General features: G+C 39.8%; 2 protein-coding genes across 7 annotated transcripts; one reads left to right on the top strand and one right to left on the bottom strand.

Moving 5' to 3' along the window:
- Positions 1-2,715: 2,715 nt before the first annotated feature.
- LOC113969898 (translation initiation factor IF-2-like) lies at positions 2,716-3,775 on the bottom strand. Of its 2 annotated transcripts, none has more exons than XM_027688188.1 (2): positions 3,300-3,775; positions 2,716-3,202 (listed from the first exon to the last, which is right to left on the bottom strand). In XM_027688188.1, coding segments are annotated over exons 1-2 (459 nt in total). In that variant the 5' UTR covers positions 3,757-3,775; the 3' UTR covers positions 2,716-3,200. The 2 variants fall into 2 exon arrangements, with proteins under 2 accessions (XP_027543989.1, XP_027543990.1); XM_027688189.1 differs by having other exon boundaries at positions 3,318-3,737.
- USP8 (ubiquitin specific peptidase 8) lies at positions 3,694-25,074 on the top strand. Of its 5 annotated transcripts, none has more exons than XM_027688174.1 (20): positions 3,694-3,802; positions 8,759-8,923; positions 9,542-9,686; positions 10,123-10,208; positions 12,705-12,849; positions 13,468-13,525; positions 14,255-14,399; positions 14,660-14,822; positions 15,798-15,942; positions 16,139-16,359; positions 17,475-18,089; positions 19,264-19,353; positions 19,922-20,002; positions 20,388-20,650; positions 21,267-21,479; positions 21,946-22,156; positions 22,473-22,709; positions 23,236-23,378; positions 23,748-23,880; positions 24,115-25,074. In XM_027688174.1, exons 2-20 carry the CDS (start codon positions 8,820-8,822, stop codon positions 24,298-24,300), a joined length of 3,384 nt encoding a protein of 1,127 aa, XP_027543975.1. In that variant the 5' UTR covers positions 3,694-3,802; positions 8,759-8,819; the 3' UTR covers positions 24,301-25,074. The 5 variants fall into 5 exon arrangements, with proteins under 5 accessions (XP_027543975.1, XP_027543980.1, XP_027543976.1 ...); XM_027688175.1 differs by lacking the exon at positions 3,694-3,802 and adding an exon at positions 4,027-4,044; XM_027688178.1 differs by lacking the exon at positions 3,694-3,802 and adding an exon at positions 4,159-4,175.
- Positions 25,075-25,093: the final 19 nt, after the last annotated feature.

Raw genomic sequence — 25,093 nt, 5'->3', positions numbered from 1 at the left:
GGGAGAAGGGGCGCGCGGAGGGATACGGCCTCGCCGCCGCGCACCGCGCATGCGCGGCGCCGCGGGGAAAGGCGGGGAAGCGCGGGCTGGAGGGGCCCCGCCATGTTCCGTCCCGCCGCCCGCCCGGCGGGGGCAGGGCCGGCCCCGAGCGGGCGGCGGGACGGGGGCGGCCTCCCGAGAGGCAGCTCGAGGAATGAGGACAGGGGTAGCCATCCTGGGCTCCCCTGTGCCACGGGGCGGCGAGGGTTGCGCTTCCCTCCTCACGGCTGCTAGGGCTCTAATTCTTATCCCAGGCGAGGGTGTCCTATCTGAGAACCAGCTTCGCTGCCTTGCCTGCCCTGGGCAGGGCTTTACATAGAATCACAGAATCAACTCGGTTGGAAAAGACCTCTGAGGTCATTGAGTCCAACCTATGACTGAACACCACCTTGTCAAGCAGACCATGGCACTGTCATGTCCAGTCTTAAACACCTCCAGGGATGGTGACTCCACCACCTCCCTGGGCAGCCCATTCCAATGTTTAGTTACCCTTTCTGTGAAGAAATTTTTCCTAATGTCCAACCTAAACCTCCTGGGGTGCAGCTTAAGACTATCCTCTAGTCCTATCATTGTTGCCTGAGAGAGGAGCTGGACCCCCATCTGGCTACACCCTCCTGTCAGGGAGTTGTAGAGAGTGATGAGGTCTCCCCCGAATCTCCTTTTCTCCAGGATAAATACCTCAGCTCCCTTAACCACTCCAGATCGTTCACCAGCTCTGTTGCCCTTCTTTGAACTCACTCCAGCACCTTAATGTCTTTCTTGAATTAAGGAGCACTCAAGGTGTGGCCAAGTACAGGGGAAGCTTTGGGATCATAGAGATAGGATTTGATAGAATGAGAGCTCCAAAATGATTCTAAGACCTTGTTGCTCTGTCAGAGGTCTCTGGCCTTCAGTCCCAGGCTGGCACTGGACCTGACAGCCCAGCTCCTGAAACGTTTCTCTCAGTTTTGTTTCAACAATGCAAAATGATCACGCTCACATTGTCCCCAAAACTATTCCGAGTCATAAATCTGCTACCCCTGTGAAGTGTGAATCTCATAATCTACATCTTTCAGGAAAACATACCAACGACAAAATTCCACTCTTGGTTTGGAGATCATAATACCTTCTAGATAATCAGAAGACTATTTGCAGCAACACTGTGCACTGAACCATTATTTTCTGCTTTTGACCTACCTAACTCAGCTTTGGACAAAATGCAAATAACCATATTCCAGGGAGCAACAATTGCCTCACAAATATCCCAGAACCGGCTCCTGGAGTCACTGCTGGAATAGCCCCGTTGAGTTCAAGAGAGCAGGCTATATTTCCCATGGAATTCCCATGGCAGAGCACCCCTCCAGGGTGAGCACAATGTGGGGCTCACATCCCCCTGGCTGGCAGGGCCCACTCTGGTGCTGCAATACCTGTGATTTGAGTTGGGCTACAGGCAGGAATTTTTGTCTGCTGGTTTTTCTGGGCCTGCTCAGCCAGAAGGCGGCAACAGAGAACAAATCCAAACACCTCTGGGCTGCTGCTTGTCACCAGGGCATAGAACTTAAATCCAGCCTCCAGCACATCTCTTTTTCGTTGTTGGCAAGTGTCTGTGTCTTTCAACAAGCATTTAGCTTGTCCTGTTACGGCTTTTCATTTATACAGCAGCAGTAGATACAGAAAATGTTACAATGTGCTCACAGGCGTGTGCCAACAAACAGGAACACTTGGTGGTGTTGGCTGCAGTGCTATGGGAAAGTCAAACTTTCCGTATTAATGACCGTCTTTCATAGAGGTGAAGAATGCAGCCTGCAGTTAGTCCATTAGCACTGCATATCAGTTTTCATTATTATGATATAATAATATTATAATAATCATGTCTATTTTTTTTACAGGATTCACCAAAAGTACATGTAAGAGAGAGACATTGGATGTCTGGTATAGGCAAGTGGGAACACATTTTATATCTGTAAAAGACCTGGTTTCTACTCCTCTATTTTACTCCGCTTTAGAAAACAGTAATGTTTTTTGTTAGCTAAATAATCTAATACATTCTATTAAAAAGCACACTGATTTCTACTGTTTAAAATTCTTTTATTTATTTGTTCAGTACTGCTACACAAGAACATACCTACTGATAGGAAAATGTGTTCTAACCCAGGGCAACCACAGCATGCTATAATGCAGCTGACATATTAACACGTTTTAACAAGTTCTGGAGCGGGGTAAAGCCAAGTGCACAGGCAGGTCCTCCCCAACACCTTTCGATAAATGGCTGGGGTTTGCCCATACAAGTAAGACCAAAGATTTTATGACACAATTTCTTCATATAAGACAAACAATAAAAGGAACTCTCTGACTCCAGTTTGGAGAGCAGCAAGTATGATAAACAACATTAATTTGGAGACTTAGATCCCAAGCTCTGACAGTAGTGGACTTACTCCTTTCATCCTATTGTAACTTTCTGGCATGACCCATCCTGGTTAAAACACATAGATCAGGTCTGAAAAAGGCACTTAGAAGAGCATGATATTATTAATATTATTCAGTTCAGCTTAATGTTGTTGGAGTATATAAACTTTGGTATTAACCCCTCTAATTGCACAGCATGAACGACATAGACCTGTTCTCATTTCTCCCACAACCTTTCACATGCCTGCTCACTTACACACACTGCAAATTAGAGATGGGGGATATTGCTTGAGCCTCTCCTGTGCCCAGTACCAACCAACGTTACTGTACCACTAAGTGCTGTGATACAATTCAGCCTTCTGGGCAATGAATTGGTAGTATTTTGGAAGGCTACATGGAGGCAGGCAGCTTTCTCATTTGGCTTCATAACCTCCCTGTTTTGTAAAGAGGCTGAAGGAGACTGCTTCAGTTCACGAGACATTTCCATTGGCAAAATGGATCAGTAGGTTTGAGTAACTGAACCTCCCCCTCCTACTGACACAGTTCGGGGGCAGGCCAGGACTGTGGCAGCACAGAGTATCTTTCTGTTTGTGTAAGATCTCGATGGCATGACCTGCCTCTCACCTCCTTTCTCCCAGCATGGCTATACCGGTGTGTCAGCACGTACCTGCCATCCCTGAGGTATGACGCTTGTAATAACATCACAGGGTGCACAGAAAACAGTCACAGCAAAAACCGAGATCTAAACTCACGATGTCCCCTGTCAATCCAGTTTTCTCTAGACAAAAAAACAGGATATTTTTATAAGGAGAGGTGACTTTCCTTCCCACACCTGATCGCAAAGTGCAGCAGTGGGCCAGTTTAACAGCCCATACAAAGACTGGACGCCTCACAGAATGTGACAGACCCAGAGCCCCCTCGTAGTGGCTTGGCCTCGGTAACAAATCTCCCGAGGGCTGGCGGGGCACGGCAGGGAACCCCGCGCTCTCCGGGGCAGGCGGGTGGCGTTGGGCCGAGGTGACCCGCCTGTCCCTCCCCTCCTCGCTCCACCGCCACCCCCGCAGCTCCACGGCGGCTGTGGGTCCGTGTCCCCACCCGACCCAGCGCGGCCGCGCCCCGCAGCTCCCTCAGGACAGCGGCCAGGCCCCCGCCGCGGCCCGAGCCCAGCCCCGTGGCACGGATAGGGCCGTGAGAGTCCCGCCCCCGCGGGGAGCGGGGGCCCGGCAGGGAGGGACGGAGGCAGGGAGGGAAGGAGGGAGGGACGGTCGCCGCCGAGTTCCGCCCCAGCAGCCATGGCCGCGTAGCGTCTCCTCGGCAGCCGCGCTCGGACATGGGCCTGCCCCGGGCCGGCGGGCGGAGGCAGCGAGTCCCCGCGGCGGTGAGTGCGCGGCCGGGCAGGCGGGGCGCGGGGCCTGCGGGGCAGCGGCGGGAGGGGCGGGCGCCCTCGGGGGGAGCCCCGGGCCCAGCCCCCCGTGCCGGGGGGGCGGCCCTCGAGGGGCTGCGGCGGGCGGGGACCCGCTTCGGGCCGCGCGGGGGGATCGGGCCTGGCCCGGCCCGGGGCCGGCGGTGTGACCTTGGGCGGTCCGCAATACCCCGGCCTGAGCCCGGCCGGGTTGGCGAGTGAGTGGGGCCGGGGAGCCGCCGCGGAGCCCGGGAGCGGCCGGAGGAAGATGGCAGGGAAGCGGCGCTTCCCAGAGTGCTGCACTCCTGCGGTGTCATGGAGACTGCCACGGCCCCGGGCCGCCGCAGCGGTATTGACCGCCCGGTTATAAACTTGGGGGAGTTCTCTGCCTCTCTGCGACCTCCCCTGCTTCTTATCACCTCTGCTGCTTGCGTACTCCTTGCAGATGTTCGTTTATCTAAATAAGAAGTGGAGCTATTTGTGTTCTTGCATAGATTGAGTAACTTTTAAACTTCCTGCAGAAAATTCAGCATATTTTTTTAAAAGAAACTTTGTAGTATCTTCCCCCCCCACCTCGGTGTCAGGTAAATTGTTGGATGAAGGAGCTGTCAAACGGTTTTCTCACTGCGGAGAGAGTCGTTCCCAGGCCTGGCGGGGCAGGTTTGAGCACCTCCACGGGCAGAGACAGACCCGTGCTGTGTTGCTGCCCTGTGCCTGGTGGTGACCAGCACAATGGGGAAAGTTTGGCTACCCTGCGTGAGCATAATGGGCTTGCTATTAGAAGCCCTAATGGTTATAATCAGCCTATGCACATTAGGTTACAAGAACCAGGGCCTGTAGTATTAACAGTACCAGAGCCTGGAAGAGAGCTAGAGGCCTCCCAGAGCTAAATATGCTGGTGGGTTTTGTAGGTCAATCACCTTAAAATTCTCTATCTCTAGACTAACACTGATAATCTTAACAAAGCCAACTCTTGTGTACCAAATGCAGATAGTAAAATGTAATTCCAAGAGAGTTGAGGAACTTAATTCTCATGAGAAACCCGTTTCTCATTTACTCATTTTGCTTATTTGTCAGAGACAAAAAATATGTGAATAATACTTTATTACATACCTGAATTGGTGATGCACAGTACTTATCATGTCAGTGTATTTCAGAGTGTGTTAGTGTGTGCTGCTTGCAACTGCTACAGTGTCATTCCACTTAAAGCTTACTCATATCCTTAGTAAAACTGGCATGATAATTAGATGTTGAAAAACCTGTTACCAACAGGTATGTTTCCCTGTCAGGGTAAAACTATCCATTCCAAGTATGTCAAATGCCCATAATCATTCAAGCGTGACTTCCCTCATATTTTTGGGATATTAGCCTTGTTTTCAGCACTCCTAAGTATGACAAAGGAGCCTGAGGTAATACTTCAGCTGGGGGTGGAAAAGATTCCAAGTCTTGAGTTTGACCTTAATTTTTAAGAAGAGTTGACAAGCCTGAAATAGGTTGTTTCTTCTTCATCACAGGGTTGACTAATCATAGCTTTAGCTATTACAGCTTATTCAATCTATTTTCAATGGTTTCAATTCAATTTCAATTCAATCTGTTTTCATGGTTTTGTGATCCAGTTTTCTTTTCTTACTGAGAAAGAAGATATCTCTCTTCTTTAGAGATGTATGAAAGACCATAGATGTAATTGGAAGGGTTCATTCATGCCTCAGTGTTGCCATTGTATTCATATAGTGATTCTAAGCGTGGAGGGAAATGGAATGCTCCACAAAAGTGAGCATAATCTAGGCAATATAGGCTGGAGCAGTGGGATTTTATCCTGATAAAGTGGATGGGATTCTGGTAAGACTGCAGTTTATTGCAGCTCCCCTAGAGGAAACAACTACAGGCCTTGTCCATAACCTGCAGTAGCTGGTCTATCTCAGTGCATTTCCCTCATGGACATTGACTACTCCTAGACTGTTTTATTTGTGCCACTTGTTTTGCCGGATTCCCCTACTGAGACTAGGCCAGTTAGGAATTGAATATCTGCAAAACTTGTGTTTAAAATCAGATGGTAATATTTATCTATGAAGGAGGTGATTTGGATTCTGAAATCGTAGTCTTCCCAAAGCCTGCTCAAAGATGAAGGAAAAAAAAACTTGTTCATTTGAGTATAAGGAAAAATTAAGGTAAAGCACATCTTGAAATTTCATAGAAGCTGAAGAAGTTTTAAGGATCCTTATAAGCTAAGACTGAGCAGTCAGCTGGCAACTAGTCATCAGTCTTTAGTATTCAAAATCAAGTTAGGGGATTTTTGATGCATAAACTTGAAAATGTTAGTTACAGTTCCAAAGTTAAGGTTCTGTATAGAAGAATGAATTAGAAACCGCAGGTGAAATCTATCCATTTCCAACATACATTGTATGTAATTCCATTAAGTAGGCTGTTGAGAATTTGATTTTCAAAAAAATTTAGAAAATGATATTCTTTATCCGTTCTTACTCATTTTACTGCAGCATATTGTGTGAATTATGGTGCTGTGGGAGTTCAAAGAGTAATACCGCATTCATCAGATACCGTGGTTAGAAGCTCATGTTTTGAAAAAAGGTATAGAAATTTCTTTAAATCAGGAAATAAAAGTTCAGCATTGAACTTGCCTGGCAACTTAAAGACCTGCAGTAATAACTTCGTAACCATAGGAAAAAAATGGAAAAGCCCTTTTTGTTTCAGGCCAAAGCTCAGAGTTGGCTTTTATTCATTAGTTCTACACTTGTATAGATGAGGCTCCAGAAGAGCTGCCCTTTTCCAAGTGTGTCAGCAACACTTGAGAATTTACTGAGATCATTAAATGGTTCATCTTCCACATAGCCTTGGGGCTTTTTTTGCTCATACGCACACATCACACTAGTGTTATATTCATATCTTTTTGGACTACATATTTACTTACAATATTCTGTCAGAACACAACCAAATGCTGCCACTTAAGATTAAGAAAATACTGGTTACATAACAGAGCAAACATTGAAGATATATTTGGAAAGGACTTAAAGCTTCAAAGGAAAAGTCTATTTACAGTTCCAAGGAGAAAAAAAAACCAGGTAAAGACATGCTCTGACAGGAGGATTAGACAAGCAATGCTAAAATCTTAGTAAGAGTGAAGCCTTTCTTTATAAGCTATGAAGATGTAAAACATTGTTTTAGGCTAAGAGGCTTTTACAGTGGAAAGGTCCTCCTCTTTGGGGCAGAGTGTGTCTGTGTTTTGTTTCTGCTGAATACAGTTCTCCTAATGAATCATCTGCCTTGTTTTCAGCACCTAAGTGTTGAAAACCCTGAAAGTTAAAGGTGGACATAAGACACCTTATATAGGAAAGACAGTGTTTTAAGATAAGTAGGTATGGTATATATTTTTCATTTTATGTATTAAAGGTAGTATTTGAGGATTTATTATTTACTTTATAGAATTATCTGGAAATCAGTCTCCTAGGGAGGATTTTTGACAAGTTTTTCAGTTTTGAAAAGTTGCTACGTAATTGGAAATTAGCAAGTACAGCATCTATGTTCAAGCAGTACGTTGTCTTGCTAGATATTGCTTAGTCTGACCTTGGCATGCCAGACCTTAAACCAAAGAACCATCATTAGCCATTTATCTTTATCTTATTTTTGCATTTATTTCCAACATGTACTTACCAAAGGTTTGGGTTAACTTAGTATAGTTATTTGATAACCAGTTCCTAGACCAACAACAGTTAACCCAGTAATACTGTGTGCACTGATGCTTCAAGGTGTATAACAGCTCTGTGCCATGGGAAGGGATCCCATTGCCAGCTTGGCTTCTCATTCTTGACTGCACATGCCAACTGCTGTCCTTGCACAAGCTGTGTAGCCTTTCTGCCTCTTCAGCAAGCTGAATTGGCTCAATAAGAGGTTGGAGCAGCACCAGACCAGCATGAGAAAGAGGGAGGGAAATTGGGATCACCTCATTTGGTGGCAGTCAGCTACAGATCGATTCAGTGGGGTGAAACTTCACTCTGAGGTCACTGGCTGATGGTGGCTTTAGTCACACTTGTCATGCTGATCATCACCTTGAGGGTGAAAGGGAAATGCTCTACCTTCATCTTCTCAAAAGCCATGTGTTTTTTCTCTGCTAGGAAGTAATTGATTTGTTGGGATCATTTGAGCACCTTTCTTCTAAGGAGTTCCCCATAGTTTCTTCAGTGTTGCTCACATCTTAATGTCTCACCACTTACATGTGAGGGAGCTCAGTTCCTCCCCCACCACCTCCAAGGGCTAAAATAGCTTCCTGTGTATTAGATGAAAAGAGTTTTAGATAGACTATCTGCAGGAGACTTAATGGACTTCTCTGTGTCAGATGGGATGATGTAATAGTCCCTTCTAGCCAAGCTCTGCTTAACTATTTCATGGCTACCTGGAGAGCACTTTCAAATGAAAGCACAAAGACAACAGCACCAAGGAGTTGAAGACCAAGAAGTTTCAAGTTGACTTTACCTGTAGCAATCTTGCTTTTCTCAGCTTACTCTTACCAAGACGTTAGAAGTCACTTTTCCAAGGGGCTGGTGTGTATTTGCAAAGTACAGAGAAGTCAGCTAAGTTTTTATAGTATACTTACTGGCATTTCAGTAGAATAACTTTGCTTGATACAATGATTTTTCAACATTCTTAAGTCAGCATTTCTTTACTTATTATTTTTTATTCTTCAGTTAGCAGCATATTGCTGGACATCCTTGATAAATTACCTAGAATGGTTTCAAACAATTCTGTCACTTTGGGAGGATTAATTTATACTGTTAAGTGTTCAGCCACTCTGTTGGCATCTAGTGCTAGCTCACATAAAGTAAGATAGGTTAGGTAATAAATGCACACAGGTAACTCTATAAGTGTATTAAAAGTCACTGGAATATAATTAGGCTCTTCCTACCTCTTTTCCCCCTCCAGAAAAATATTGTTAGAGACTTCTAAGAAGCGGTACCATCCTAGAAGGGACATAAGTAACAACATGCCTGCTGTGGCATCTGTACCTAAGGAGCTGTATCTTTGTACTTCATTGAAAGATCTCAACAAGAAGACAGAAATAAAACCTGAAAAGACAAGTACAAAGAGGTATATATGTTATACTTGATTTTGAACTGATATTAAAAGTATTAGTGGTTTCAGAACAAATTTGTTGTGGATCTGAGTTTCCTCAAGTATTTCTGTTAGCTTTAAAATCTTTGATAGTCTTATGTATGGATGTCAGCTGTTACATTGGAGTACCTACTGCTTTCAGGAGGTCACTTGACATACTGCCAAAACATAGCTTGGACAAAGCATGATGCCCATGAAGATTCACATACTTGGAGGAAAGGCTACATAAACGCAAATTCTTAAAAATTATAAAAACTTCAGCAAATGTGTGAATAGAAAATGCTTTGCCTCTAGCATTTTTAGATAATTGATTTCATTTTATCTTACTATGAATTGGTTTCCCCTATAAAAAAAAAAGTTATTCTTAGAAGGGAACAGTACTTTTTTCCTTATCCCAGTATGCTTTTTAATTATGGAAGTCTTTAAATAAGGCTAGTAAACAAGCTAACAAAAATAAACTTCATTTGGAGGAACATGATTGTAATTCATGTTTAATGAAAACCTTATATTAAGATGGTAAAATCAAATGCTTAATATATGAGCAGAGGCTGTAAAGTCAACAATCATGTCCTTTATCCTCTTCTTTGGTTTCAGTTATGTGCAGAGTGCCCTTAAGATTTTCAAGGCAGCGGAAGAAAGCAGATTGGACCGAGATGAAGAAAAAGCTTACATCCTATATATGAAATATGTGACTGTTTATAACTTTATTAAAAAAAGACCTGATTTTAAGCAGCAACAGGTATAAAAGCTTTCTGACCTCCTCTGCATTGGTAAAAGTATGAGAAGTACAGAGAGTTACACTAATGCACATTCAAAGGATCACACTGGTATTAAGTAACTGCCTCAGTTATGACACTATTCCTTCCTTCCTGTTTTTGACAAGTCTGTTGTTAATTTTTTTTTTACAGTTTGCTTTTAATACATACAGTATATAAATTGTCAGATCTGTGAATATTTTTTCATGGAAAGGTGTTCCTGTCATCTTTCCCATTCAAACAATTTTACTTACAAACTCATGTTTGAGAGGAAAATACTTTGATTCAAACCAGTTCCTTTTGTTGGTATTAATATCATTATAATACCAATTCTCTGTATATTGATGACTCTTAATATGCACAGAAGTAGGCATTCTTAAGCTGTACTATTAATATGCAATGTGATGCTTGTAATTTTAGGATTATTTTCATTCAATTCTGGGACCTACAAATTTAAAAAAAGCTGTTGAAGAAGCTGAAAGACTGTCAGACAGCCTTAAACTCAGGTACGTGAATACAGTTGATAGATAAGATGTTGTTCCTTACACCAGAAGCCTGTACATGTGCAATTTCAGTTTTTCATGCTATTTAGTAGTAAGCAATTGCACTTGAGTAGACCATAGATAGCTGAAACTCTTGAGACCATAGAACTGTTTATCCCCAGAAGTCTGTTATTAGAAATAATTTTCACTGTTACACCCTCCAATAAATTTGTCACATTGTACATTATCTCCTAATTCCTGGCAGTTATGATTTGTTGACATTGTCTTCTAATTTTGTTTATTGACTAATAAAAAGAAACCATATGATCTAAATGATACATACACTAGAGATGATCAAGAGTGATTTTCTCCTTAAACATAAGGTCATCTGAAAACCAAATCTATTAGTAAATGTTCCTAATAATTAGATATGTTAAAAAGTCCTCCTAGTGTGGTTATAGTTTACCTTTTCTCTGCTATGTGCAGCCAGTATATGCAATACATGGTTTTGCCAGTATGTAACTGAGTTGATGCTAATGGACTTTTGGGTACCTGATTAACAGCTGTCAAGTTACATCTTTGTGCCATAAGCCACAAAGTGGTGTTGGTAAGAAGTTATAAGATAGAGTCTGTCTTTAGATGATATTTAGTGCAGTGTGTGTTGCTTCCAGCCTTGGCTGCTTCTTGCACGCTTAGCAACTCTTTCTTGCCCTTTTAACTTTCTCTCTGCAGCTGGACACATTTCCCTTCCTGTGTCTCATGTCCCACCCTGCCCTTCCCAAATACTCTTGTGAAAGCATTTTATGCCCTTCCAAGTGCTTAATCTATAAAGTTAGTTAAAGTGAACAATAAGAGTGTAGTTACACCTATATGAAGAGGGACTTTGCAAAGATGTCTCAGGATACTGTATATGAAACAATTTTTAGATTTTCTTTGTTTTTAATTGAGTCTTACAATTCAACAGAGCTATGAATTCACTGTAAGAGTAAACACTGATAGACTTACAGAAACCCAAAATTTAGAGACTTGTTTAGTGACTTTTGGCTTTTTATGAAAGGAAAAGAGTTTTGAAGTTGACACAATAACTTTCAACTACTCTGGGTAAAATGTATAAATATTTAAAGGGAATAGAAATGAAACATGACTCCTATGTAACTACAGAAGTGGTTTCAGGGAAGTTATTTGTATAATTTCTTCCCCAGGCAGTAGGCCAGCAAATAGTTTCAATGTTAATTGTTAACTGGAAGTGGAGCTGCTGAAACACCACTTGTATAGGAGCAGGAATACCTGCATGAATGACCTACTATGTGCTTCAGAGGTATAAAAGGGTAAATTGATGGGCAAATATTCCATACTGACCAAATTAAACTAAAATATGAAATATGCTTTAGTGTCATTAACTCCAAGTGGGAACAAAATGCTCTATTCTAACTTATGATGCCTGTCCCAAATTAAGAAGCCTGTTTAAAAGATAAAATTACAGACTTGCTGCTTCCTTCCTGTTAGTGGCCAATTAGTGAAGTAGACTTGGAGGCAGAATTTGATTTAATGATCTAGTTTATTAACACAGTACTTTTTGATATGAAATACAGCTGTATTGTCATTGTTACTTTAACTCTGATGAGGCAACATCTGATTCAAACAAGCAATTGTCAACACAGTTCAGTGTTCACATTTCACTGCTTGGTTGAGTAATCAAAATCATTAGTTCAAAACATTCTTTTTTGTTTTATGGAACCCTAGTAACCCTTAAACTTCTCAGTTGTATTAAATATAAGCAAGTGCTACTTAACAGTGATGTGACTGTACAAACCTCCAGTGGGTGATCTAAAAACTGCAGTTTGGAGGTCACTGGCTTACAATACCATGATTGTCCTTCCAACAGCAAGAGGCTGGGAGGTTAATTGTCAGGTCTGAGGCTTTATGAGAAGGACAGTAGGACTCAGGTCCATCAAAACTCACAAGTGTACACAATTCTTGCATTGGCTTCCCTGTAGGTCCAGTGTTTGAAACAAGCACCAGGCACATAATAAGTTCTGATCTGACTTCTTGGGAGAAGGACATTTAGATAACTGAGCTAACTTACTCCTAACTGGCTCCAATGCAAACCAAAATAAAATACCCGGGATGACTATTGTAATATATTGAAGTTTCCCTGTAAATCACCAGTACTTACCCTTTCCTGTGGGAAATGAAAAACATTCAGTGATACCAAAGCTAAGAATGACCCCAGATTTGGAGAAAAAAGTAGCTTTACATGCAGTGGCTATGAAATAGGTCTCAAAACAGGATTTCAGAATAAGAAAACCAACTCAAAAAGTGGAAAAAATAAGATCGCACAGTCATACAGGAAAATGAGGGTTGTTGGAATACAAAAACTGACAATACTTTAACTTTTTTAAAACTTCAAATACTTTTTTTTTAGTTTCTTCCTCAGGACTTAATGATTCTGATGTTAATAATCCAAGGTTAGTCAATAACACAATATTGAAAAAAAGACTTTTTTCTTTTTTTCAATAGATATGAGGAAGCTGAAGTTCGGAAAAAACTTGAAGAGAGGGACAGACAAGAGCTGCAGAAAAAGCAAGAACCAAAGGATGATGGAAAGAGTTCAGCCAAAAACTCCTCAGAAAGTGCTGTGGATTCCAAAGGAAAAAGCCAAAGGGTAACTGAAGATGTTTACAAACTTTTTAATTCAGTCTAAATGTATAGTTTCAATCTAGCATTTGGTCTCTGCTAGTAACTATGTCCAGTTCAGAATCATGGTGGGGGATTTTTTTAGTAATTAGTTTACACTCCCTGTAATCCTTCTTTGACATTTTTTGGAATAATTTGAGTCCACAACCTCCAAGTCTTGCATAAGATAGAATTTGTCTTTCCAAGAAAGCTCAGTCTATTTTATACTAGAATTACCTAGTTCAAGAAACCCTAGGTAATGGTAATAAACTGGTGTTAAATAAGCTTTTTAAGAGACGGTTGACTTTGCAGGAATAGTGTGGAAACAAACTTACTTCTCCACAAATACTGCATGAATTTCATCTAGTAGATGATGCTGTCCTAGACTTTGCCTTTTTAACTCTTTTCTCTCTAGGCAGAGCAGCAGCCTTGGTATCTTTTTAGTACATTTGTCAACACATCTTCAGAAGCAGCTTACTTGTGCTAGGTCCCTTCTTGTGTCTTAGCAGCCACCAGTTTCCTTCAAGGTCTGTGAGAGTCAGTGTCTGTTGGCCACGTTGGTTTTGAGTATTACAGATTAAACTTTTTTTTTCCCCTTATAACACAGATTAATGGTGAGAGGAAGCATTCGCTGGAAAGAAAGGATCAGTCTGACAGTCTGAGTGGTAAGAAATGCAGTGCTCCCACAGGTGTGAAAAAGGTCTCCATGTGACTGTGTACCAATCACCTAAGCAGTTGCAATTCTTTTAAGAAGTTATTTCACAGAATTTGATGGAATTCTAGTATCCTGTATTTCAGTTATAGCAAATTATAAATTAATTAAGCTCTGTATTGCAGCCATCATCACTTATAATTAACTTAAAAAGCTGTAGTTAGTTTTTCCACTGTTTAATAACTAAAGTTAAACTAGTTCTGAAGTGGTCAAGTTAGAAAGAAAAACATCTCCTCAACTGATAAGAAAAATCTAGGCAAGGCTGAAATGTTTCTCTGCTAAATAAGAAATTTTCCTTTCCCCTCACAACCTTCTGTTTCTTGTTCTTGCAATAAATATGTGAAAATGTTCTCTAGAGTTCTTAACTGAGAAGGAGCGTTAGCAGCATATATTTTACAAATGCTTGCCTGTATAGCTGGATTTAAGTGAGACCACAAAAATTTAAATTGGTTTATCACTGAAATATTCAGTATGGTCTAATTTAGCAGATCAGGTGCTAATCACTACAGCAGTAGGAGCAAAAAGTCCAATCAGTTTATTCTATAATGTCTCACCTCTGTGACTTTGTGGGACTTTTTAATTCTATTTCATCTGTTTGCAGTCTTGATTGCACCAGTCAGATATCATAGCTGTCTCCATTTATAATGTAGCTTCTTATATCTATGTGCTTCTCTATTTCAAGGAGCAGTCACACCTGAGAAACTGTTTGCAATGATGTCGGACAAAAATATTGAATTGCTTATAATGGATGCTCGAAGACTGAAGGATTATCAGGAATCCTGTATTCCAAGGTCTATCAGTGTCCCAGAAGAAGCTATCAGTCCTGGGTATGACATAATGTTAAATGATAATGAAATATTTAATTTAAAAAAAAAATATGTGCTTTTAGAGCTTGTACATTTAGTTTCAGAGTCCCTGCTGTATACCAGTGGGTAAGATGTATCTGGAGAGCTCTGTTCTTGCACATACTGACTTTGAGATAAAGCATATTTATTTTATCCAGGCACATAAACACGTATGCATTATATGTTGCTGGATAAAACGTTACTTGTACATTTGTTTTTAAATGCATGTTAATACATTTCAGAGTTACTGCTAATTGGATTGAAGCTAGACTCCCAGAGGACTCTAGAGATCCATGGAAGAGGAGAGGACAGTTTCATTATGTTATACTGCTGGACTGGTTTAGTTCTGCTGAAGACTTAAAATTAGGAACAACTCTTCAGAGCCTGAAAGATGCGCTGTTTAAGGTTGGCAAGTTTCATGGTTTACACTAATCATCTCAATAAATCTGAAGGTCTTAAAGCACCTGTGTTTACAAACTGTGTGGAAACCTTAATGACACTTCAGTCAAGCTTCTTGGTTCAGTTTTCAAGGCCTGCTTATTTCGATAGCAGAAGTGTAGTCTGAAGTTTCCCATTCCCGTGCTCGTGCTCTAGTAGAGGACAGCATCTTTTGTTAAATAGGTTAACAGCAGAGTGAGGGAGGCTCTAGAAATATTTTGAGCGTGGTTAACTTTTCTGCATTATTGAATATAACTTTTAGATAAGCATGAATTTAAATTTGAGCTGCTTCAGTGCAGGAAATTTATAGACTCTATAGTAAGCAAATGCCCAACAGTTTCAAGTCAAACTCTAGCTTTGGCTGTGTTGTCCCTCTTCTCTATAGAGGTGGCTCTTGTGAAAGATCACACATCTTTCTGTTACCTAAACATTCAAGACTGGAGTTCAGAGATAGTTCAGGGAGTTCTCTGTGTTTATTGCTTTACAGAATATTCTCTGAGCCCTCTGTGCCTTGTTTGTGTTCTAATCCTGGGGAGGCCCTCAGGAGGAGGGCAGTCTGGAGCCTGAACTCTCAAGGGGTTTTCAGAAAGTTCTGCTTTCTAAAGCACGAATCACTCAGCAAAATTACCAGATAAGAAACTGAAGCAAATATAATAAAAATATTTTTCTGCATGGATTGTTATGTGAAGTAGCAATAAGTGGTTCTTTCTGTACTGAAAATGTTCACACCCTCTTTTAAATAGAGCCAGGAACCTGTGTTGAACATTCTCCAAACACAGAGAGGATCCCTGTTTTTGCAGCCTCTTTAATTCTTACTTAAAAATCTCAAAAATAACCTCTCAATTTAATGACTAGACACAGAAATTTCAACCGCACTATCAAGCTGTAAAAGTTTCCTTTCTATTTTTAAATCAATTAATTTCAAACTTTTTTTCCGTACAGTGGGAAAGCAAAACTATACTGCAGAATGAACCTTTAATTCTAGAAGGAGGTTATGAAAATTGGCTCCTTTGTTTTCCCCAGTATACAACAAATGCTAGAGTAACTCCACCCCAGCATGGCAGGAGTGAAGCAGTGACTGTTTCTTGTAAGTAAAAAGGATGACACCCCACCAAGCTTTTGTAATTACTGGATGTAGCTTTAATTCTTTCAGATGCTTTTGGGAGAGCCTTGTTCTGGCTAAAAACTAAATTTTGGGTTGGAACTTGGGTGTTTATTTTGCTTTTGTGTTAAAAGAGCTTTAAGAGCTCTTTTAAGCTTCCTTCCTCTCTCCTCTCCTGCAGTGGATTTTACATATCCATCTCTGGAAGAGCCAACTTCTGTTCCCCCTGTTGCTGCTGTAAAGCCATCCCCAACAGAAGCAATTGAAAATGAAGAAGCAGGAGATCATTTGGAAGAGAGACTAAAATCACTTAACAGATCAAACATACAAGATGCTGCTGTTCCAAAATCTGACAGTTCATTGGTAGTTAATCCAGTATCAATTACAAGAAGTATCCCTGAGGTAAGTTGTGTTCCTTTTTTTTCAGAGTTAATATATAGTAAATCTATTAGACACCCGCAGAACTCTAAATCCACAAGCAAACATACTCAATACATTTGTTCAAGCCTTGTACACAAGTATATTCATACAGAGACTATTGGTGGTCTGTGAAGCCATGGGAACTGATCTCCAGAACTCTATGAACTAAATATACTTAACAGAATTGCAGAACTTTTCATGAATATTTTTATATGAGCACCTGAGAAATAGAAGGTCACCAGCTGATCATTAATTCAGAAAGTCTATAAGCAAACTTTTATACTCAAAACACATGGGATGAAATACAGGGAGTGCAGTTAGGCCGTGGTTTACCTTGGCTATTCCAAAGATCTGCTTTCTAGCAAATGTATCTTCCTTCAAATAACAAAATATTTAGGTGGTTTGTCACCCTTGGCCCAGTAGTGAAAGTACAGAGATTTGTTTCTTCCTTTGGCATGAATAAAACTTTCTAAAGACACTTTTGTAGAGTTCTTATACTAAAATAATGTGTTCCTCAGGAGAGAAGGCTAAAAGCTGTTGACTTTCACCCTTCTGGATGCAGCCTTAAATACAGATTTCAGCCAGGAGACCCTAAACTTTAAAATTTAAAGACATTATTTCTGTTCTTACCTGAACCAGATGAGTTTATAGTCCATCAGAACATTCACTTCAGCATCAAAAACAACTTGCCGTCCTAGTTCTGAGTATAAGCCATTCTTAAATACCCCTTCCCATCAAGCAGATGTGCCTTAAGCACATGCTCTGTCACATGATTGAGAGAGCCAAGCCCAAATTAGGCTGCCTGATTGCCTTAGAATGTTCACCTTTGAAAGCTTGAAAACAAAGAGTTGTGGTAATCAGTGCTAAATGGTGTCCTTATGGTTCTGTAGGGCTTGTGATGATCTCATTGATTATCTCACATCTGGAAGTTAAGTGATTTGCTAATTCTTCTAACAAGATCAGATTTAACGAAATTGAAAGATCACTCTCTTTGGCAGAAGTCAACAAATCTCACTTAGGAAAACCTTAGCAAACAGAGCAGCAGTAGCTGTAGTGAACTGTTGTTCTACACTTTGTGTTCTGCACCTGTGTTACAGGTGGATCGTACTAAAAAGCCTTCACTAAAAATCTCTGATGATACCAGACCAAAAGCTCCAGGTACAGTCAGTGACATCCAGCCTGTTGAGAATGGACGAGTGGTTCCAGACCGCTCCACAAAGCCGGTACGGGACGTGAAGAGTGTTCTGACAGAAGAAGAAAAAAGTCAGGTACACGCAGAAACTGCTGCTTTGTTAGAGAAAAACAGGCGGGACAAAGAACTCCGGGAGAGGCAGCAAGAAGAACAGAAAGAGAGGCTCAAGAGAGAAAAGGAAGAACAAGAACAAAAAGAGAAAGAACGTCAGGAGCAGAAAGCAAAAGAAGAACAGAAAGAAAAGGAACACAGAGAAAAGCTACAGCAATCCAAAGAGGACAGAGAACAGAAGGAGAGGGATGAACAAATAAAAAGAGAACAGGAGGAGAAGGAACAAGAAAGAGCACGCAGAGAAGCAGTTGAAGCAAAAAAGCAAAATAAAAATGAACCCGAAAACATTGGTGCAAAAAGGATTGAGATGGACAAAATATCCATGGAAGAAAGAGAAAAAGGAACTCGAACACCAGAAACGCCGAGACGGGCACTGGGTGATGCATCTCAGACCTTTGTTTCAGGCAAGGTTAGTGAAAAAGAAAATCTTCATCAAATGTGGAGTAGTTATGCACTCAAATCATCCTGAATAGTTTAGTATCAATCTAGAAATTTGAAATACATAATTTGAAGTTTATTTAGACCATTTTTACATAAAAGTAGAGGAGAGAGTTAAAACCAAGACACAAATAGATTTGGGGTTTTTTTTACCAAGACAGCCTTGTTTCTTGCTGGTAGGTGGGCAGCATGAAATCCCCATTGGACAATAAAACTTCCCACTGGCATGGAACTAGAAGGGATGATGGTTCATAGGCTGCAACCCTCTCTTGTACCAGTCCAGTACTGTATATTACACTGTTAGAGACAGAATGGTGTTGTCATAACAAGCACTTTAGTGCCCCCAGCTGTATAAATGCTGACAGAACGGGATTTTATTTCCTGGCACAGGAAGCAAAGGAACACCCTAATCTAGTATTTTTGCTGAGAACAATCCACTTCCAAATCTCTGGGGGGTTGTGTCACAGTTTCTTCTTTCCCCATTCTTGAAAAAAATTGCAAAATTTCTCAGAATGTAGAAGTCATCTGATCATGAAACAGGAGCCATTTGTGAAGCTGACTTAACAATAGAACACGTCTTTAAAACCATTTCTCGAGAACATGCATTAGGATCTTTTTCTCTGCTTTTGCAATTGCAGTCGTTATTTGATCAAACTCTCATGCTTGTTTACTCCAAATGCACAAGGAAGCCAAAACAAATCTTCCTGTGGGCAACATTAGCACAGTCATTCATGAGCTTTTGACTGACAGAGCAACTTCACATAATCCCAAAATGACTGCCTATGATAAATTCACGTTGACTTCACAGTTTGCCTTTTTTTCATGGAGAGGTTTTGCCACAGTGAGGAGTCAAAGTGAAAAAAGTCTGAAATATATAAACAACTTTCAGGGGGAAAGTAGTGTAGGTGGAACTTCTGTATTTTATTTCTGTGCTCTTGAAACTGTAATACAACATTCAGCTACAAAAACTATTCCAGTCAATTGCTTATAGTATAGAGTAGGAAGAATAAAAAAGACCTATTTTAACCACTTCTTTGTGACACATGCATTTAACAGCCAAAAAAGAAAGTATAACTCTGCTTTATCAGCATTCTTTACTGACATGCTAGATGAAAATTGAAGCCTTCTCTCAAAATCTTTTACAGCAAACTGGGGTTAAAGGACAACCAGACAGTGGAGCTCAAAAGCCAGGACCCCTTAGAGAGGATTCTGAACAAGATACTGAAAAACTTAAAGTAAATACAAATGTATTGTATGTAGCCAAAATAATCAAGCACAGATGCTTTATGATTGTGTTAAATTCCACCTCATTTCAATTTTTAAAGTCATCATCTTAAGACTGTGCCATGTTTATAGCTGTTTGCTTTTTCCATTTGTCATATTTGTCTGAAAAAATATTTGAAGCTTTCATTAGAAGTCTTGAACTGTTTCTGATGGCATTAACAAGCATTTTACGCGCGTTCATCATCTCATGCACATTCCTTCGCACGCTTTGAGAGGCAGGAAAGCTCATCCTTGTGTGTTTAACAAAAGCACATATCCCTAATATTTCCTAATTCTTTAGGGAAGAAATTTAATTTTGAGACCTTTGTAATACTGACTGTCAACAAATGGGTTTTGTTTAGATTGAGTGATAGAAAAGAGTAGTACTAAATTACTGTTATAATAAACTGTATTTCCAGCTATAATCAAGGAATTTCTTATGGTTTGCACTGAATCATGTAACTCCATAGGGAAGTCACAGGCAGCCTGTTGCTCTGTTTAGGTAACTGTATGTACCTTACACTTCTCTTTGTTTATTAGTCTCAGCGGGAGCCATTAATGAGAGCACGAAGTGAAGAAATGGGAAGGATAATCCCAGGGCTGCCTGCAGGTTGGGCAAAGGTAACTCCTCTTCTGATACTAAAATCAAGTTGCCTTGTGCAGTTTTGTCCTGCATTTCAATTATGTCTTATTTCTAAGTTAGAACTTGTTTATTTTTCACTCCTCTTCAACTTCCACATGGTTACTTTCTGAATTTTATTATTATTTGTAATGAAACTAGGAGAATTCATCTGCTGTTCCTGGTATGAAGCCATTAATAGACATTTTGGTGAAAGTGCTCCCTTCCAGTAAATCTAATCTATTAAATGTTGAGGCCAGTCATGACTGTTAACATCCCAATGTCTGAAAATCTCATGCACTGTTCTTACAGTAATTTATAAGTAGGTAAGTAAGTTAATGAAGGATTTTTACTTGGTTTTGAAACTATTTGTTTTTTTTCCCCAAGTTTCTGGATCCAATCACTGGAACCTTTCGTTACTATCACTCGCCAACAAATACTGTTCATATGTATCCACCAGAAATGGCTCCTTCATCTACTCCTCCATCAACCCCTCCAACTCATAAACCCAAGCCACAGGTGACTGTTGAACGAGAGAGAGAACACTCCAAACTGAAGCGCTCCTACTCTTCCCCAGATATAACCCAAGCCATTCAGGAGGAAGAGAAGAAAAGAATTCCTGTAACTCCTGCAGTCAATCGTGACAATAAGTATGTTCTATAAGTTATATCACAACTCATGCAATATGATGGCACATAGGACTTCTTTCTGTTTAACCAACCAAAATTCATTAATATTTTCTAGTTAATTTGAAAGGATGCCAGAGAGATAGAATGAAATTTCATTGCTAAATATTTCATTATGGCAGTTATCTTTGGAGAATCAATGTAATTGATGTATTAAAAGGAATTTCAGAGGCCACAGTCCATGTAATTGGACAACAGTTGCTTTTTAAGTTGTGGTATTTGTGTTAACATGCTAAATGCCTGTCTTCTCACAGCTTGTGAAATGCAAAGTTTTGAGACTTTAAACTGGATTAAATCAACAGCTAACTTTTCATCTCTGAATTAAATAAATAAAGCAAAAGAACCCCCACAAATTCCACAACTGATGAAGCCTAAAACTCAGCCTCATTATAGGCCAGTGAATATGGATATCTCACTTGCATTGATTGGTTTTGAATATCTTAAATTATTGCATTTGGTGACATCTCATGCAAGGATAGTTCACTGCCTGGGGGTGGGGGGGGAGGAGAGGGGGTGTCTTGGTTTATGTGCACAGCCTTGTCAAGTCTGAGACTCCTAAAAACCAATTTCTTCCTTACAGACCCATCTGTTACACTAAAGCAGAGATTTCAAGACTCTCTGCATCACAGATTCGGAATCTTAATCCTGTGTTTGGGGGATCGGGACCAGCTCTCACAGGACTCCGTAACCTTGGGAACACTTGCTATATGAATTCCATATTACAGTGTCTGTGCAATGCACCTCACCTGGCTGACTACTTTAACAGAAACTTGTATCAGGATGATATTAACAGGTAACAATCTCTTATCTGCCTTTATATTTGCCAATTCAAAAAGATCACTTAGTGGAGGCAAGGGGGGTTGGTTGTTTTTTTTTAAGCAGAAGAGAAATGGTACCTTTTAGGAGCCCTAACATTTTCAAAATTCATGTGTGTCACTAAATAGGTTTTACTGGACAGTTGTAATTAAACTGTGGTCGCCACATTCATAAATACAAGCGTACTAATGTCTCCTAAAACCAATCTCTGTATTTAAATAGCAGTTTACAAAACAAGCTGAAAACAGCTGTACCTTATATCTTGAATATGGAATCAAATTACAATGCTAATGTAGACAAAAATTTTAGCTCAATCTAACAGACAGTTTTTCTTAGTCTAAATAAATTATTTTGAAATTGGGATAATGTCTTGAATTAAAAACAGTAATACTAAAAACCAGTTATTGGAAGGGCTCACAATTTTTTTTGTCTTTGTTTTATAGGTCAAATTTCCTGGGGCATAAAGGTGAAGTGGCTGAAGAGTTTGGTGTAATAATGAAAGCTTTATGGACAGGACAGTATAAATATATCAGTCCAAAAGACTTCAAAATTACAATTGGAAAGATTAATGACCAATTTGCAGGATATAGCCAACAGGACTCCCAAGAATTGCTTCTCTTTCTAATGGATGGCTTGCATGAAGACCTAAATAAAGTAAGCAATACACTTGTAACAAATTATATATCTGTCAGATGATCAAGAGAAATAAATTTTAAAAACACCTTCTTATTTTATAAGAAGGTTACGTTACTGCAACTTTGAATAGAAAGAAATGCAAGTATTCAGAATTTAGTTAGGAATTTAGTATGAAACAGTATAATGTACTGAAGGGAGCCATGGAAGAAACCTAACTAGATAAGAACTGGATGGCTGCGCTGACATGTTTAAATATACTTGAAAATATTTAATAGTATGCTTGCCTATAGATGAGACTTCTGATTTATGTGGTATCTAAACTTCGGTTATCCAGGCTGACAACAGGAAAAGATACAAGGAAGAAAACAATGATCACCTTGATGACTTCAGAGCAGCGGAACTAGCCTGGCACAAGCACAAACAGCTCAATGAATCCATTATTGTGGCACTCTTTCAAGGCCAGTTCAAGTCCACCGTGCAGTGTCTCACATGTCACAAGAAGTCCCGAACCTTTGAGGCTTTCATGTATTTGTCGTTGCCACTCGCGTCCTCCAGTAAATGCACTCTGCAGGTACAGTACAACCAGAGAGAAACAGCTCCTGAGGCAAAAACACTTCTCTGGCACTTCGTTATGATGTTCCTTCTGCTCATCCTCTTGTTGAAGGGGTTGGTCAAAATTCCCATCTAATTTACATTAATGTAAAACATGAACAGATCTGAATCTTCACAATTTTTAATTCCTCTTAAGTTTAAAAAAATAGGTCATCCCTTAGAAGTTTTAAAATACAAGCAGGATAGAAATACTGAAGCTGCAGTAGCAGAGAAGACATGTATAGGATTTGCTTTTGTAGGTCATAGTATAAGTATTTTGTGGTTTTAAACAAAACACTGTCGATATATTTTGAAGGACTTGCAGCTAATTAATATATGCAGTAAAATTTGCTTCCACACAGAGATTTAACTCACTTTTCCTCATTCTTATGAAATTTAGGAAGCAGATAATTAATGCAGGTTAACAACCAAATAGGAAACAAACATTTTTGCTACACTTTCATAAGCACCTGCCATTCACAATCTGTGTTTGTGTTTTGTTTTAGGAATGCCTTAGATTGTTCTCCAAAGAGGAAAAGCTTACTGATAATAATAGGTTTTACTGTAGCCATTGCAAAACTCGAAGGGATTCTTTGAAAAAAATAGAAATTTGGAAATTACCACCTGTTCTCCTTGTGCACTTGAAACGGTAAGGAAATGGTGATGGATGAAAATTAGGGTGATCAGGCTTTGGTGGAGAGTGATTGTTCTAGGACAGTAGCTGACCACTTTTAATTACAGAAAATTATGGATGTATTTCCAGTTGTAATGTTGCAAGAATTTTCTTTTCATCTGATGCTTGTTTTATAAGGCTGTAGTTCACGAAGCACTTTTACAAGTGACCTCTTTTCATTTTTGCTAAGAAACACCTATTAACGTGTTTGTTAACACATTAACAAAACTGGGGGCTTTAATTGAGATCACATCCTGGTTAAATAAGGGAAAACAAACATGCTTAATATTCTTAAGCAGCTTGTGAATAACTTGTAACTTTTAATGATGCTTTTTAATTCTTTAGATTTTCGTATGATGGAAGATGGAAACAAAAGCTTCAAACTTCTGTAGATTTTCCATTGGAAACACTTGACCTTTCACAGTATGTTATTGGTCCAAAGAATACCTTAAAGAGATACAATCTGTTCTCAGTGTCGGTAAGTAACCGTGGCACATTTCGAAATTGAGCTGGACTTTATGCAATGACTCAGGGTCACACAGCCTGTGTGATTCATCCAGGTTTCCAGGCTGCCTACCCAGTTGCAGATTAAGCTGTGTTCTAAAAAGATTGATTGGTATTTAGTAAAAGAATCTCACGTTCTAGATTATTTCCCTTACCAGGGAAGAAATGGCAGCTTTTGAGGCCACTAATTCTTTTCTTACGTTCACAGAATCATTATGGTGGGCTGGATGGGGGGCACTACACAGCCTACTGCAAAAATGCTTCAAAACAGCGCTGGTTTAAGTTTGATGACCATGAAGTCTCTGAGATCTCAGCGTCGTCGGTGAAGTCCTCAGCTGCTTATATTCTCTTTTATACTTCCTATGAACAGCGAGCAGTGGATATGGCCACGTAAAGTAGTGCGGGTTAAGGAAACTGGTTTTCTTTCTATAGGAGCAAAGTAGGCATGGGAATGCATATAAATATGCAAAACTCTGACAGACATAGTCACTCCCAGGTGTGGGGATGGCTGCAGTAGTGTCTCTGCAAGCAGGCTCGCTCTGGTCCGTAGTAGTGCTTAACAATCAGAAGACTGATGAGTAACGCTTGTGGTAATACTGCCATCTGTGGAACCATTTACAGGCATACTCGCATTACTGTTTATTTAAAAAACAACTATATTTTTAGTCTGCTCCAAAATTAAATTCTAGCTTAGTCATCTGAAAATCTATTAACAAGTAGTTTAAAATGTCTTAAAATCCCAAGGCATATCTTGGTTTATTCTTTTTCTTTCACTGTTAATGGCCTTTTCACATTTCTAACCTTAAGCTTGATTCTACTGTGAATACTCTAGAACGATGTAAACAGTTAGGAATGTAAGTGTACATATTGATTGCATACTTGCACATCAGAACTATGTATATAATAAAATGTTGTCCTTTTTGTGAGAATCTCTAAAACTCAGAGGATTGCGTTTATTTGCCAGCTCTAAGTAATTGCAACACTACTTAATAAAAAAGCAGAGCTGTATTATTTTTTTTCTGTTAGCTTTTGTCAATATTTGTGCACTTCAGAGTTATTCTAAACAAACAAGATTTTCCTTTTTAATTTTTTAATATAAATTTTCATGTACACATGCATTAAAAACCTTAATGAAGAAATGATTTAAAAATATATCCTGTTAAATGTATGTTTGAGTTTGGTGTTTT

This window comes from Neopelma chrysocephalum, unplaced genomic scaffold (assembly GCF_003984885.1).
Source record: "Neopelma chrysocephalum unplaced genomic scaffold, ASM398488v2 Primary Assembly neopelma1_75, whole genome shotgun sequence".
Classification (NCBI taxonomy): domain Eukaryota; kingdom Metazoa; phylum Chordata; class Aves; order Passeriformes; family Pipridae; genus Neopelma; species Neopelma chrysocephalum.
Note: the sequence above shows the minus strand (reverse complement) of the source record. Positions and strands in the feature narration are given on the sequence as shown.